Source organism: Arvicanthis niloticus, chromosome 8, assembly GCF_011762505.2.
Source record: "Arvicanthis niloticus isolate mArvNil1 chromosome 8, mArvNil1.pat.X, whole genome shotgun sequence".
NCBI classification, from domain to species: domain Eukaryota; kingdom Metazoa; phylum Chordata; class Mammalia; order Rodentia; family Muridae; genus Arvicanthis; species Arvicanthis niloticus.
In genome coordinates, this window is record NC_047665.1 from 22,326,241 (window position 1) to 22,338,916 (window position 12,676).

Sequence of the window (12,676 nt, forward strand, 5' to 3'; positions counted from 1 at the left end):
TTGTGCTTAAACAGTGAGCTTAAGAAGCCTCAGGTCTTATTACAAACCAAAGTTCACTCTAAGGAACCAATGAGTTTATTAAGGTTCCTTACAGAGCATGGCTGAGGGGTTTCTGACAGAAGTGATCCTAAAACAGTCACATTAGAAGGCCTATATACCCAGCATGAATGATGGCTTCTTTATGGCACCCTTCCCTAGTCCCTCTCCACTTATAAACTTTAGCCCTTCCTCAACTCACATGAAATTAGGGTAGAATGCATGAAACTGGATGGAAGGGGAAGCTGGATATAGGTGAGGGGGGCCCACGACCCTCTCCACTCCTTTTGTAAATGAAGGTGAACAGTCAGATAAACAGTCAACAAGCCCAACTGGGATCTTTTACAAGCAGGCACAGCTGACCTCAAGACATTCAGGCAATTGACATCTATTGAAGGAGTTATTTTTTATTTATATGTGTTTGTTGCTCTATCCTAGAACTTGCTCTGTAGACCAAGATGGCTTTGAGCTCAGAGATCTGCATGTCTGCTTCCTAGGTGCTTCTTTAAAGGTGTGTACTACCACTTGACAAAATATGCCCTATGACAGTGTGTCATGTAACAGGCTGTATTGGCCAGTTTTGTGTGTCAACTTGACACAAGCTGGAGTTATCACAGAGAAAGGAGCCTCCCTTGAGGAAATGCTTACATTTTCTCAATTAGTGATCAATCCCACACCAATTTGAAGGGCCCCTCGTGGGTGGTACCATCCCTGGGTTAGTAGTCTTGGGTTCTATAAGCAAGCAAGCTGAGCAAACCAGAAGCAAGCCAGTTAAGTAACATCCCTCCATGGCCTCTGCATCAGCTCCTGCTTCCTGACCTGCTTGAGTTCCAGTCCTGACTTCCTTTGGTGATGAACAGCAGTGTGGAAGTATAAGCTGAATAAACCCTTTCCTTCCCAACTTGCTTCTTGGTCATGTTTGTGCAGGAAGAGAAACCCTGACTAAGACACAGGTCGTGGTCATTAAGTACCTTCAGTGTACTAGGCTTGTTCTAAGACCATCACATACACTGACACATCTTAATCCCACACCTATCTGAAGCAGAGGGTTATGGGGACACTGAGCCAACATGGCAACAAGGAAGTGAGCTGAGATTGCTTAAGACTAGCCTAGGTGAGTACTGATGCTCTCAAAGACAAAAAAAAATTATGAGAAGTGTTGTTTTCTTGCCCTTAAATTTGCTTGTTGCCCACTGCTTAGAAGCAGACTGCCTGAAAAATCCCTTTCATCCACTTCTGGTAAAGACTTACTAATAGACGAGCAGGGAGCAGGGGCCAGAGGCCAGGGGGCTGATGGTGCAAAGAGAAACCTAACATGTAAGGCTCTGGGCGTGATCCCAAGTATCACCAAGTAAATGTATTTAAACTCTGTATTATTTTAAATACAACATATTTACTTGCTCTGAACAGTGAAAAGTAAACAACTGCTATACACTACAATATATAATAAAACGCCATCTGCCAAAATACCTTTATCATTTACCAAAACAAAGCACCACCTAAAAGTGGTTCTTTTTTTTAAACTGCACATTTTCTCCAGGGTAAATTCTTTTGGTTCTCACACGGAAAAGTTAGGTATATTATTAAAAATGGAGAATTCTGTCAAAAAGACATTCTGTTAGGGAGGAGAAATCTGGGGTTTGCCATGTGAGTTACACTTTCTTTTTTCTCTTCTTTTCCGACATGTCTGCCATCTTCCTCTTCTTGGCTGGTGCTGAGCTACTTCCTTCTGTTGGCTGCTCGCTGTCACCAGTTAGGTCAGATTTTTCTGAGCTAGCAGCTTCTGATGTTTCCTCCTGAATTATGTCATCAGAATCCTTTTCGACCGTCTTAGGTTGGTCTAAAACACGAGACAATGCATTAAGGAGTTTCTCCTACCCAAATGACGCTATCAACAACCCGAGGGAACAGCCTGCTCAGTCTTTTAAACAATGAACTTACCAGGACAGGGCTCTGTTGCTGGAGGGAGGCTCGCCTTTTCCTTTGTTGAGCTGTCTAACCACACGCTGATACACGTCAGCCTGGCACCAGTGTTGACCTCACACAGCAAAGACGGGGGATCTTTCTGAAACAGAAGGAAAAAAAACCTTACACTTAGCCCAGAGGAATTTTTAACTGCTTTTCTTTTTCCATAACCAAATAATCTAAATTAAAGTTTTAGTATAGCATTAACTACCAAAAAAAAAAAAAAATGTTTTAGTCATCGTCAGAACAGTGTACCACACCAGGTTTATAGATCTACATTAAGTACAATGTTCCACCAGAGGTTGTGTGAATGCACTGATGAAATTACCCAGCAATGTGTCTCATAACATGGCCCTTCTGTCAGGGAGGCAAGCCCATGTCTTCCTAAGCAAAAGATAGTGGCACCCAGAGGAGCTGACAACCAAGTTTCTAATTGCTCTGACTAGGCTGCTCACAATTTCTTCAAAGTACCCAGAAATTGTAAAATTCTCAGGACACAAATTATGTCGTACATAGATATTCAACAAACCACATCCACAGAGTTGAGAATAAATAATTCCAGAGACTACAAAGAGTGTGAAGAAGGAACTCAGTGTCTGGTTGTCTGGGTCAACACCACTAACTCCATAATCAATCAGGACCTTTTAAATTGACCTTGGTAATGGCAATCTTTTTCTCCAGTATTTACCTTTAAAGATAAAGATGACCCAATAAAACACCACAGCAAGCCAAGTTTTCACAATTGCAAGGGCACTAGGAGGACTAAGACCTGATCTTTATCAGCTTACAGGCTCAGGCAGTTTGAAGGTAACCCCAACTTTACAACACTAATAAAAATTGTGACTGGAAGAGATTTTAAAAGTTTAAGGACCTATGTTTTATGAATCTTAAACAAACACTCTGCTAACTTAAAGTAGTACTTTAATATCATACCATGATGTAATAAGAGAATACAGTCAAGCCTGCACTGCAGTGTGTTGATGCTGGCAAGAACACTGACCTTATCCTTCGTAAGTGTCCACATTTTGATGAAGCCATCATTTGATGCTGTGACAAGAACGTGATGGTCTGGGACTTCAAAACTGACCATGGCCTTTACCCTGAGGAGAAACATCAATGCCAGAGAACATTTCCTCCAGAGGGTGTGATATCATAAAACGACAACAGTCTCTTGCTATATCAATGTTTCTAATGTTTTCAAAGTGTTCAATAAACAGTAGCCTAAGATATAACAAGTGCTGTATATTCCCATTGAGTTGTTTTCAGGGCAAATTATGAAAAAAACTGTCTATATCTAAAGAGAAAGCTGAAGTGACAACCACAAATGCTCAGGTTATCTTCTGGAATCTAGGAAATAAGGATGTGCAAGATAAGGCCTATTAACTAAGCAACTGCACATGCAGACAGGAAAGATGCTAACTACAGGCTCATGAAAAGGAATCGAGAAGAATGGGCTTCTCCAACTCCAGGGAAACCACCACTTCTAGTCTAACCTGACTTCTGGTTTCCAGACTGCCTAACGCACCACTCACCTTCCATTTTACTGGATAAATGTTTCAAATGGAAGTGAAACCATGCTATTTCCAGGTCTAAAAACCCTTAAAATTTGTAATTTTACTTTAGAATAACATTGATGGAACTGGCACAATGGCTCCTGGACTTCAATCTCTGAAACACAAATGAATACGGAAGGAAAGAACCAGCTCCACAGCGCTGTCTTCTGACCTCCACACACGCTGTAGGGTGGCCCCATACACATATCACAAATGCATAGCACACGATTAAAACATAAGAATTAAACTACCACAGAGGAGGAAGTGCCTGGGGATAAAAACGGAGCACAGACTAGTGCTGAGGTGGCATGGTGAGCTAGTGGGGGCTCTACAGCCTGTCAGCCTTTCAAGTTTTCTCTAAGTAAACAAAACAGGCCAGGAATGAAGCTCAAGTAGAGCAGAGCCATGCTGTCACTTCTTTACTATGGGGTAAGCCAGGGAGCACAGGCTCATCTATTCTGCTCATCACTGAACAAGTGGTGAAGGAGCACTGTGAGGAACATATGTAAAATCACTTTCCTAACATGAGCATGCTTCCTAACCCAGGAAAGCACTCCCTGTGCACTGACTGAAGAACTGAATGTTTACAGAGACAGGTTTCTCAAAACAACCATTCCCAGAAAGCAAGAATTAAGACTTGAGACCTGGCTGATGGGCCACACTGGAATAAAATGCTATATGCTATTACCCTTCTCAAAATTATACTAGAAACAGGCACATTCAGCATCTGCTGGCCAGGTTTGGAAGAGCTCTCTTACTTAAGTGTGGACGGATCTTGGCCAAGTACATGATCAACTTACTCCGAGACTCACTATCTACCCCTTATACACACTTGGAAACGGAGGTCAATAATGCTATTTATTTCTTTTTTCCCATAGGGGAAAGGGGAAGTGGGCAAAGGAATGAAAAACCAAGACAAGAACAATCACGAACAAAGCTCAATATTGTTTAGCTTTTGCTTTGCACAAAAATGCTCGATACTCAAGTGTAACAGCCTCTCCATTATGAAATCCAGGGAAATGACATTTCCATCATCTCCTTAGATGCCAGCAATCATATACATGTGTCATATCTGTCACCCTTGTTTCCCATAACACATACACACCACATGGAGATTTATGAGAATATTGACTGTTAACATTAAGAGACTATATACACACAGATTGCTTAAAAAAGAAAAGAAAAAAAAAAAGAATACCTGTTTTCATGAGCTCTATATTCACAGAGGCACTCTAGGGAATCACAGTCAAAAAACCTTACAACTTCTTCATCTCCAGCCACTGCAAGGACAGAGTCCTAGGAAAAAGACAATCGGTGCTCAGAATGTCCTCAGGAATCCTGACACCTCAAAACTCACAGCCCCGCTTTCCAGAACTCACTGAGAGGAACGTGACAGCGGAGATTCTCTTGCTGTTTGTGATGGTGCCGCTCACAGACGCCGTGCCCAGGCGATAGACATCCACTTTATTCAGCACAACAACTATGTACTTCCCTCCACTCGGGGACCACTCCACTATGTGAGCATCTGTAAGGCAAACCGTTTTTATCTTGGGCTGGAAAGATGGCTCAGCGTGGACTGTTCTGGGGAATCCGGGCTAGATTCCCGGCACCATATGGCAATTCACAGCCATCTGTAACTCAAGTTCCAGGAGATCTGATGTCATCTTTTGGTGTCCAAGGTTTCAAGGTTCCAAGAAGTACACAAACATACATGCAGGCAAAACATCCATACACATAAAATAATAAATATATATAAAAATGTGTCTGCATACATTCATAGTCTAGCTAGTTATTGTAAAAAGTGCAAAATACTCACTTTCCTTTATATTTTTTACGAAAGCTGATCTTCCCTGTATAAGATTCCACGTTCTGCAAAACAGGAGGTTTGTTTACAGCATGATAATCATGTCACTAAGTGGGAAAACACAAGCCCAACTAACAGCCTCCGCACAGGACAATTTCACTATTTCTCTGTAGCAATTAGTTGATAAGTATTTTTCTCCAAGCATGATTAAAGCTCAGCCCATTCTTCAATCTTTAGGCTTGTCGTTATCCATCACATTTTCATCTACGAAAACATTTCTCTTCAGGGTCACTCCTAGACTTACAATAACGAAAAAGTGGACTTTTTTTAGGACAGGGTCTAGGCCTGGAACTTGCTATGTAGACCAGGTTGGCCTCAGATTCAGAGATCAGTCTGCCTTTGGCCCCTGAGTGCTGGGGTTAAAGATGTGCACTGCCTTGCCAGGCCAATACAGATGGATTCTACACCATCATTATGAAATAGTTCACTGACTTTCTATTTTACTCATTCAACAGTAACTTAAATGACTGACAACTTCAAACTACATGGAAATGGTATTTTGTTGGAACGACATGGAAACAGTATTTTGTTATTACTAAGTAAAAGATACATCAGTAAAGACACCCTTGGGCATTTATAACTTACCTCAATGTCTTATCAGTACCAACAGACAGAGCCAACTTGCCAGACGGGTGGATAGAAAGGAAAGTCACATGACCCCTAAAAGGAAACCAACAGTTAGTCCTCAGCTTGAGTGGTCCTTCAAGAATGCCAACAGGAACACGTGGCCTCACCTGTGAGCTTTAATGGTCTTCAGGCATTCCCAATTCTTTGCATCCCAGATACAGATGAACCCATCTTCTGCTCCACTGATTAAGTGCCGACTGCCAAAGAATTTCAGGCAAGTTACTGTGCCTGTGAAAAGGCAAGACAGGCAAAATTATATCCATTTCTGACTGGAAGCTCGGGAAGATGAATGCAGTTCGGAAGTGGCTCTGACACAAGACCCATGTTTAATCCCTAGTACCACAAAAACAAAGCCAATACCCTGATACTATAGAATCATACCTGAGTTTGAGGTGAAGAATTCAAGTTTTTCATATTAAAACCAACATTTTCACTTATTCTGATGGCTCTGAGAGACTAAGCTCAGGAGCCTCTGTACCTGCTAAGGTGGGGCTTTACCACTGAGCTGTAATGACAGCATAAGGCAGCAGCTTTAAGCTGGACAGAGATGGAATATGCCTTTAATCCTGAGGCAAGCAGATCTCTGAGACAAGGCCAGCCTGATCTACAGAGCAAGTTCCAGGGCTATACAGCGAAACCCCATCTCAAAAATAAAAAAAAATTTTTTTTTTTTTTTTGGGGGGGGGGTGGTGTCGAGACAGGGTTTCTCTTGTGTAGTCCTGGCTGTCCTGGACCTCACTCTGTAGACCAGGCTGGCCTCGAACTCAGAAATCCGCCTGCCTAGCGCTGGGATTAAAGGCGTGCGCCACCACCGCCCGACTAAAAAAAACTTTCTAAGTTCAAACCACCTATGCAGTCAACACTGATGCCGAGCTGTTGTTTATTGTCTGTATTCTTCCTATTTATTGCCATCAGAAGTTATTAACAATGCTATAAAATGTTACTTTTCCAACTCTGTGGCTAACAAATCTTCCTTAAACATTTCAGTCACTTCAGGACCTTTGCTTCCCACCATCAACTGAAGCCTTGTTCCCCCAAGACTTCCTCTCCCTGATCAAGTATTAAAAGGCAAAAGAGGGTGGAAGAACATTACAAACCTCTGGCCACAGAGCAGTTCAAACCACACCTCCATCTTTCGATGCCTCAGAAGTCTGTGAACTGGCTTAGAAGTCTGTTTTTTATAAACACAGCACTTCTAGACAGCAGCCACAGTTTACCCTCCTAGAACACACTGCTTGTGCAGAGCTGAGTGATTGTAACATGAGCCATACATAAGGTCCCCCAAAGTCTCAACACTGACCATTTGGTCCTCTGCAGAACATAATGAAAACCTCTGGGTCACTGTTTCCATCTAGTCACCTCCCGTTATCCTCTCTCTAGTAATTCTACTCCCTCACATCTGGTCCCTCTGCCCATGACTCCCACCTACTCCCTAGACAACAACTTCTCCATTACTCACTATCTGAAAAGAACAGGACTTATACAAGCAAGGAAGGAGAGCGGGGTCCCTATGTATGCATCCTAAGTCCTTTCTGACTGCTGAATGTGGAACACCTTGCATGTAGAGGTTACTCCAAGCCTAGCTTGGGCTGAAGAGCAAGGCACTTGGCAAAGATCTTTTGGAAGAAGCCATATTGACTTTGTAAAGATCTCTAATGTAAACACATCTTAAACTTCATTGCACTCATGGGACTGAGTTAAGTGTTAACAAAAAAATTTTCAGAAATTTTGCTGTGCTTAAATATGGCTAAAATAAATGAAACAGACTCTCAAAGTTTGGCCCAGCACCAGTTGCCTAAATCATGCTGAACTGTGTTTCATTCCTGTTTCCCTGCTAACCAGAAAGTCTGCAGAGACTACCCCCCCTAACACTCACTCACACTCTCTCTCATTCTCTCTCTCACCCCTCACTCTCTCTCTTTCCACCACCACCTCCCCATCAACAGGCCTATCTGCTCCCTGCCATGATGATAAATGGACTAACCCTCTGAAACTGTAAGCAAGCCCCCAATTAACTGAAGCCTTTCTTTTATAAGAGATGCCATGCCTCGGTCATGGCATCTCTTCTCAGCAACAGAACACTGAAACAAACTTACCACGGTGATACAACAGAGCCCCATGCTCTGTCTTCTTCTTCATGTCATAAATGTGGATCGTTTCATCTTTGCTGCCAGTGACTACATAGCGACTGTTTGCTGTCATGGTTGACAGGGAGGCAGTGTGCCCATGGTTAGTGAAGTCAGCCACAGGAGTCCATGTCTGAGAAAGAATGAAACGTCAGCAATACCACAGTCACATCACAGTGCTCTGAGAATATAGTTCCACAATCCATCAAATCATGCAGTGGTTCCTGCAAGTGGAGAAAACTATGTAATAATACACAAATTAAAGCACAAAAAGGGACCGAACACCTGAATCAGGAGTATAAGGAGAGGAAGTGAACACAGTAACACACCTCCAGATCCCAGTAATGTTGACGTCCATAGGCTTCTGTAATTCATCCAAATGTTCAATTAATTATGTGGGTTAATTCCAATAACAACTGCCCACTTTCTCTATTTCTACATAACTATTCTATTACATATGCTCAACACCACTATGGGTAGTAGAAAATATAATAAACAAAGGTCTGTATTCAAATATAACTTCCACTTTAAGGAAATAGATAGAAAACAAGTTAATGTGATGACACAGAGATAAATATGATAAGCCCTATAAAGAAAAAAAATAGGACCATATGGGTATATATGTAGTAAGTACTACCACTGAGCCCTCGAGAACTGCTAGTAATACATCTCAGGGACCAGATGCTCATTACTATATACTTCTGGTGTGAGACCTATGACTGGATGAGTACAAGAACCAGAGAAGGCATGTACACATTCAGTGCTCTTCAAACTGAAGGAGCTACATGGGAAAATTAACCAAACAAAGCAAAGAAGAAAGAAAAAAACCCAAACAACAACAAAAACCAGCAAAGTTCTTTACATATTCTTAAAATCAATCACAACGCCCTAAAGAACTACAGGAGCAGATGGTCAATTCCTTAGTCAGGAACAGCAAGCTTTCTTTCACTCAAGACTCAATGTACCTAAGACATATGGTTTTAATTTTAAGTCTCTTCACTCTCTCTTCTCTCTTCCCTCTCTCTCTGTAAGGCCCCCAGGAAGGGAGGACCTCACCCAAGCCTCAGGAATTTGAGGCCACCCAGTAACTCACAAGACACCAAACTTGATGCAGTCAGCAAGAGGTATATTTCAATCAACATGTTGAGGTCAAGACCCATGACCCACGCAGGGTCAGTGGGGTCTGACCCCGGGGCTTTGGAGACAGAGAGAATTTAAAGCCAAAAACCACAACTCTGGAGGGAAACCACAACCCAGGGGGAGTAAAGGAGGGTTATTGGAGAGTATCTATGGAAAGTTCCAGCCCATTATTCAGTTTGTGACAGGGTCTAAGGAACAGTCATGGGGAACATTTTGTATAGACTATTCTCTAACAGCCTACTCGTAACCAACCATCTATCTTGTGGTCAGACAAGTTCCTGAAACACAGAGCTCACGACCAAGCTGACCTGTACTCTTGGTTCTGCTTGCCTGTTAGTTTTTGAAAAATTTTAACCCTTTCATCTCTTCTTCCCTCCTTACCTCCCTCCCTTCCTCTATCTCTACCTCCCTCCTGGGTCTCACTTTGTAGCTATGGCTGTCCTCCCAAGTGCTGGGATTAAATACATGTGCCACCACAGCTGGCTTAAAACTCTGAATCCTCCTGCCTCAGCCTCCTGATTACAGACATGAACCACCTGACTCAATCATGTTATAGCTTTATTTCAGATCATTACTTGTTTGTTCAAATTACATAAATAATATTGGTTATGTTGGTTACTGACTAGATTCAGAAGCAGCACCTGGAATTGTTAACAGGATAAGCCTGAGATACAGCTGGAGGACCCTGACCTGTTATATTCACAAACCATGTGGCCTTGAGTGTCTCTTGCTGTATGAACCTCCCAACTGTTCATCTATAAAATGAGAATGGCTGTATCAGTCTCAGGGTTGCTGTACATCTGAACAAGTACACTTTAAAAAAAAATCCAATCACAACACACACTAAGGAATTCTCAACAAAACAGCCTTTAGGTGATAAGTAGAACTGTTCAAGAAATAATCATCTGAGTATTAAGAGACCACATTTGTGGTTTTTTTGTCTTTTTTGGTTTTTCAAGACAGAATTTCTCTGTGTAAACCAGGCTGGCCTGGAACTCAGAGATCCACCGACCTCCACCTCCTGACTGCTGGGATTAAGGGTGGGGCCACTTCCCTGCTAGATGACACTTCTAATCCCGTTTACTGTTTGACTACTATGTTGGCAATCACCTGTTTCTTAGTTTCATACCTGACAAAAATAAATTTCACACTGTGCTACATTTTACCTCCGTGTATTTCCCTCTTTTGCTCACCATCCCTTCAACCAAGATGTTTACAACAGCAGGATCCACAGCCCTGGCACCTCTCACCCAGCCCACAGTAACGTCACAGTAAACAGTGAATCTGCAGCACTTTCTCCATCCCAGTCCAGCTGTAATAGTGTGTGTGTGTATATATATCTATATATTATATATAACATAAATAACTTATTTATATTTTATGTACATTGGTGTTTTGACTGTATACATGTCTGTATGAGGGTATCAGATCCCCTGGAACAGGAGTTACAGACAGTTGTGAGCTGCCATGTAGATGCTGGGAACTGAACCCAGACCCTCTGAAGAACAGCTAGTGCTCTTAACCACTGAGCCATCTCTCCAGCCCTATAGTAGTTTGTTAATCAGGACAGAAAGTGAAAGGTAAAGTTATTTTTACATTCGAACTTGAAGAACTACAATAATTGTCAGCTTAAATGTACACCTTATTTTTCGTGTATGTTTAAAAAAATGCCAATTTTTCATACCTTGCGAATACTTTACGGTTTTTTTTCCTTTTTAATTATCATATACTAACTATATATTTATGGAGCACAATTTCAATGCATACATAGATATGAAATAGACAACCTATCCCCTCAACTATGTGCCATGTTTTTGAGTTGAACATTCAAAATACTCTCTAGTAACTACTTTAAAATATACAATTAATTGCTGTCAACTTTAGTTACCTTTCAAGGCAAAAAAAAAAAAAAAAAAAAAAAAAAGCCATCAGTCATTCCTCCCACCAAACTTCATTTCTGCAAGCATTAGCCTTCCTCCGTCACCTCCCTATATGGGCCCAACCTCTAGCAACCATTCATCCACTCCCCATCGAGATGAACTTTTTTCGTTTTCGTCTGTGGACATTGTACCGACTATAACAAGTAAATATTATCTCATTCTGAAGAGCCTCTACTCAGTAAAGAGCAAGGTCTTTCTACACAAGCTTTGAGCTCACTATCCTCCTGTCTCAACCTCTCGAGAGCTGGGATTATCTGCATAAACAAGTTCTCCATCAATTACCCGTGGAGACCCAGCAATAAACAACAGACGCCATGATTCTGCCCGGGAGGGACCAGCCCGCCCGTCCCCCGCAGCTCCGGGCTCGCGGTGCCTCACCTCCTGTTGGCCACTCCCCGCGGGCCCGCGACGTATTGTGAACCCAAATACGATCTGCTCGTAGCTGCCAGCGACCAGCTCCATTATGCAGTACACGTGCCTGGCAAAAGAAGCCGGCGTAGGAACGCAATGGAAGCGGAGGCAGGCCCTTCCGAAGGCGGCGCGCTATTTATACGTCATCCCTCAGTAGGCACCTTGAAGCGCCTGCAAATGGCAACCACGGAGTACGTTCTCGAAGGTCACGTGGCCTTTCTACGAGGCGCTTAAGGAACGAGGCTGCGGAAAGAGGGTCTCAGAGCAGAGAGAAAAAATTGCGGCAAGCAGGCAAGTCCTGGGAAGCCGTCAGATAGGCCGGTCTTAGGAAGTGGGCGGGAACTACACCGCGCAAGCCCCAACTTCCGGTGCGCCTAAGGAAGGGGCGAACCCACTTCCTGTTTCGGTGGCCTGCGGTTGATCGGGAACCTCGTAGTTCCTGGAGTGTTGCACTGATTTTGCAGTCGGGAGTAGATTGCCTCCAATTGTGATTTTCTTATTTGGAGACAGTCCCTCGCTTCGTAACCCAGGCCGGCGCCTGTTTGCACCCATTTTCCTCCTGCAGCTTCCCCATGGCTCGGATCACAAGCGAAGGGTTTTATTTTCGTGCAAAGAGCAGATTAGAGACCTCTCTGTCGGATCGGCCCGGGGACGGTCAGGGCTCGCGGGAACCCGAACTAGCAGTGTTCCCTCGCTAGACTACGAGCCCAGTCCTGTCAGTCCGTGTCCCGCCTGCAGGCTAGGCCGTCCAGCCCTCAGCCCTTCTTGCCTGCTGGCTTCTCGGATCTAATCAGATTGGCCCGCGTTAGGCACATGCTGGGCTACAGGGAAAAAAAGATTGTCTTGAAAGAGGACAGTGGCGTTCGAAATTGAAGACTCGCGTTTCCTCTAGTGTACATCTCTGCCGGGAGCCAAACTCAGGAAATTACCTGCTGTCCTAGAAATTCTAGTCAGTACAAGGTTAAGAAAGGACGTTCACAGGTCTCAGGTCCCAGGAACTTAAAGAACGTCTGG

General features: G+C 43.1%; 1 protein-coding gene and 1 long non-coding RNA gene across 2 annotated transcripts; one reads left to right on the forward strand and one right to left on the reverse strand.

Moving 5' to 3' along the window:
* The first annotated feature begins 452 nt into the window (after positions 1-452).
* LOC143443298 (uncharacterized) lies at positions 453-937 on the forward strand. Its single transcript, XR_013112143.1, has 2 exons — positions 453-547; positions 841-937. It is a non-coding gene; the product is annotated as an uncharacterized LOC143443298 (long non-coding RNA).
* Positions 938-1,409: 472 nt separating this feature from the next.
* Pak1ip1 (PAK1 interacting protein 1) lies at positions 1,410-12,643 on the reverse strand. The gene is made up of 10 exons (XM_034510890.2): positions 11,630-12,643; positions 8,142-8,304; positions 6,153-6,273; positions 6,004-6,078; positions 5,371-5,423; positions 4,934-5,079; positions 4,753-4,850; positions 3,002-3,101; positions 1,978-2,101; positions 1,410-1,876 (listed from the first exon to the last, which is right to left on the reverse strand). The coding sequence occupies exons 1-10, from the start codon at positions 11,711-11,713 to the stop codon at positions 1,689-1,691; spliced, it is 1,152 nt and encodes a 383-aa protein (XP_034366781.1). The 5' UTR covers positions 11,714-12,643; the 3' UTR covers positions 1,410-1,688.
* Between the last annotated feature and the right edge of the window lie 33 nt (positions 12,644-12,676).

Coding starts and splice junctions, on each gene's coding strand:
- Pak1ip1 (XM_034510890.2), bottom strand. CDS start 11,713: ATGGAGCTGGTCGCTGGCAGCTACGAGCAGATCGTATTTGGGTTCACA. Junction 5,080..5,370: donor CGTAAAAAATATAAAGGAAA/GTGAGTATTTTG, acceptor TTTGCCTTACAG/ATGCTCACATAGTGGAGTGG. Junction 3,102..4,752: donor TATAGAGCTCATGAAAACAG/GTATTCTTTTTT, acceptor GTTTCTCCTCAG/GGTAAAGGCCATGGTCAGTT.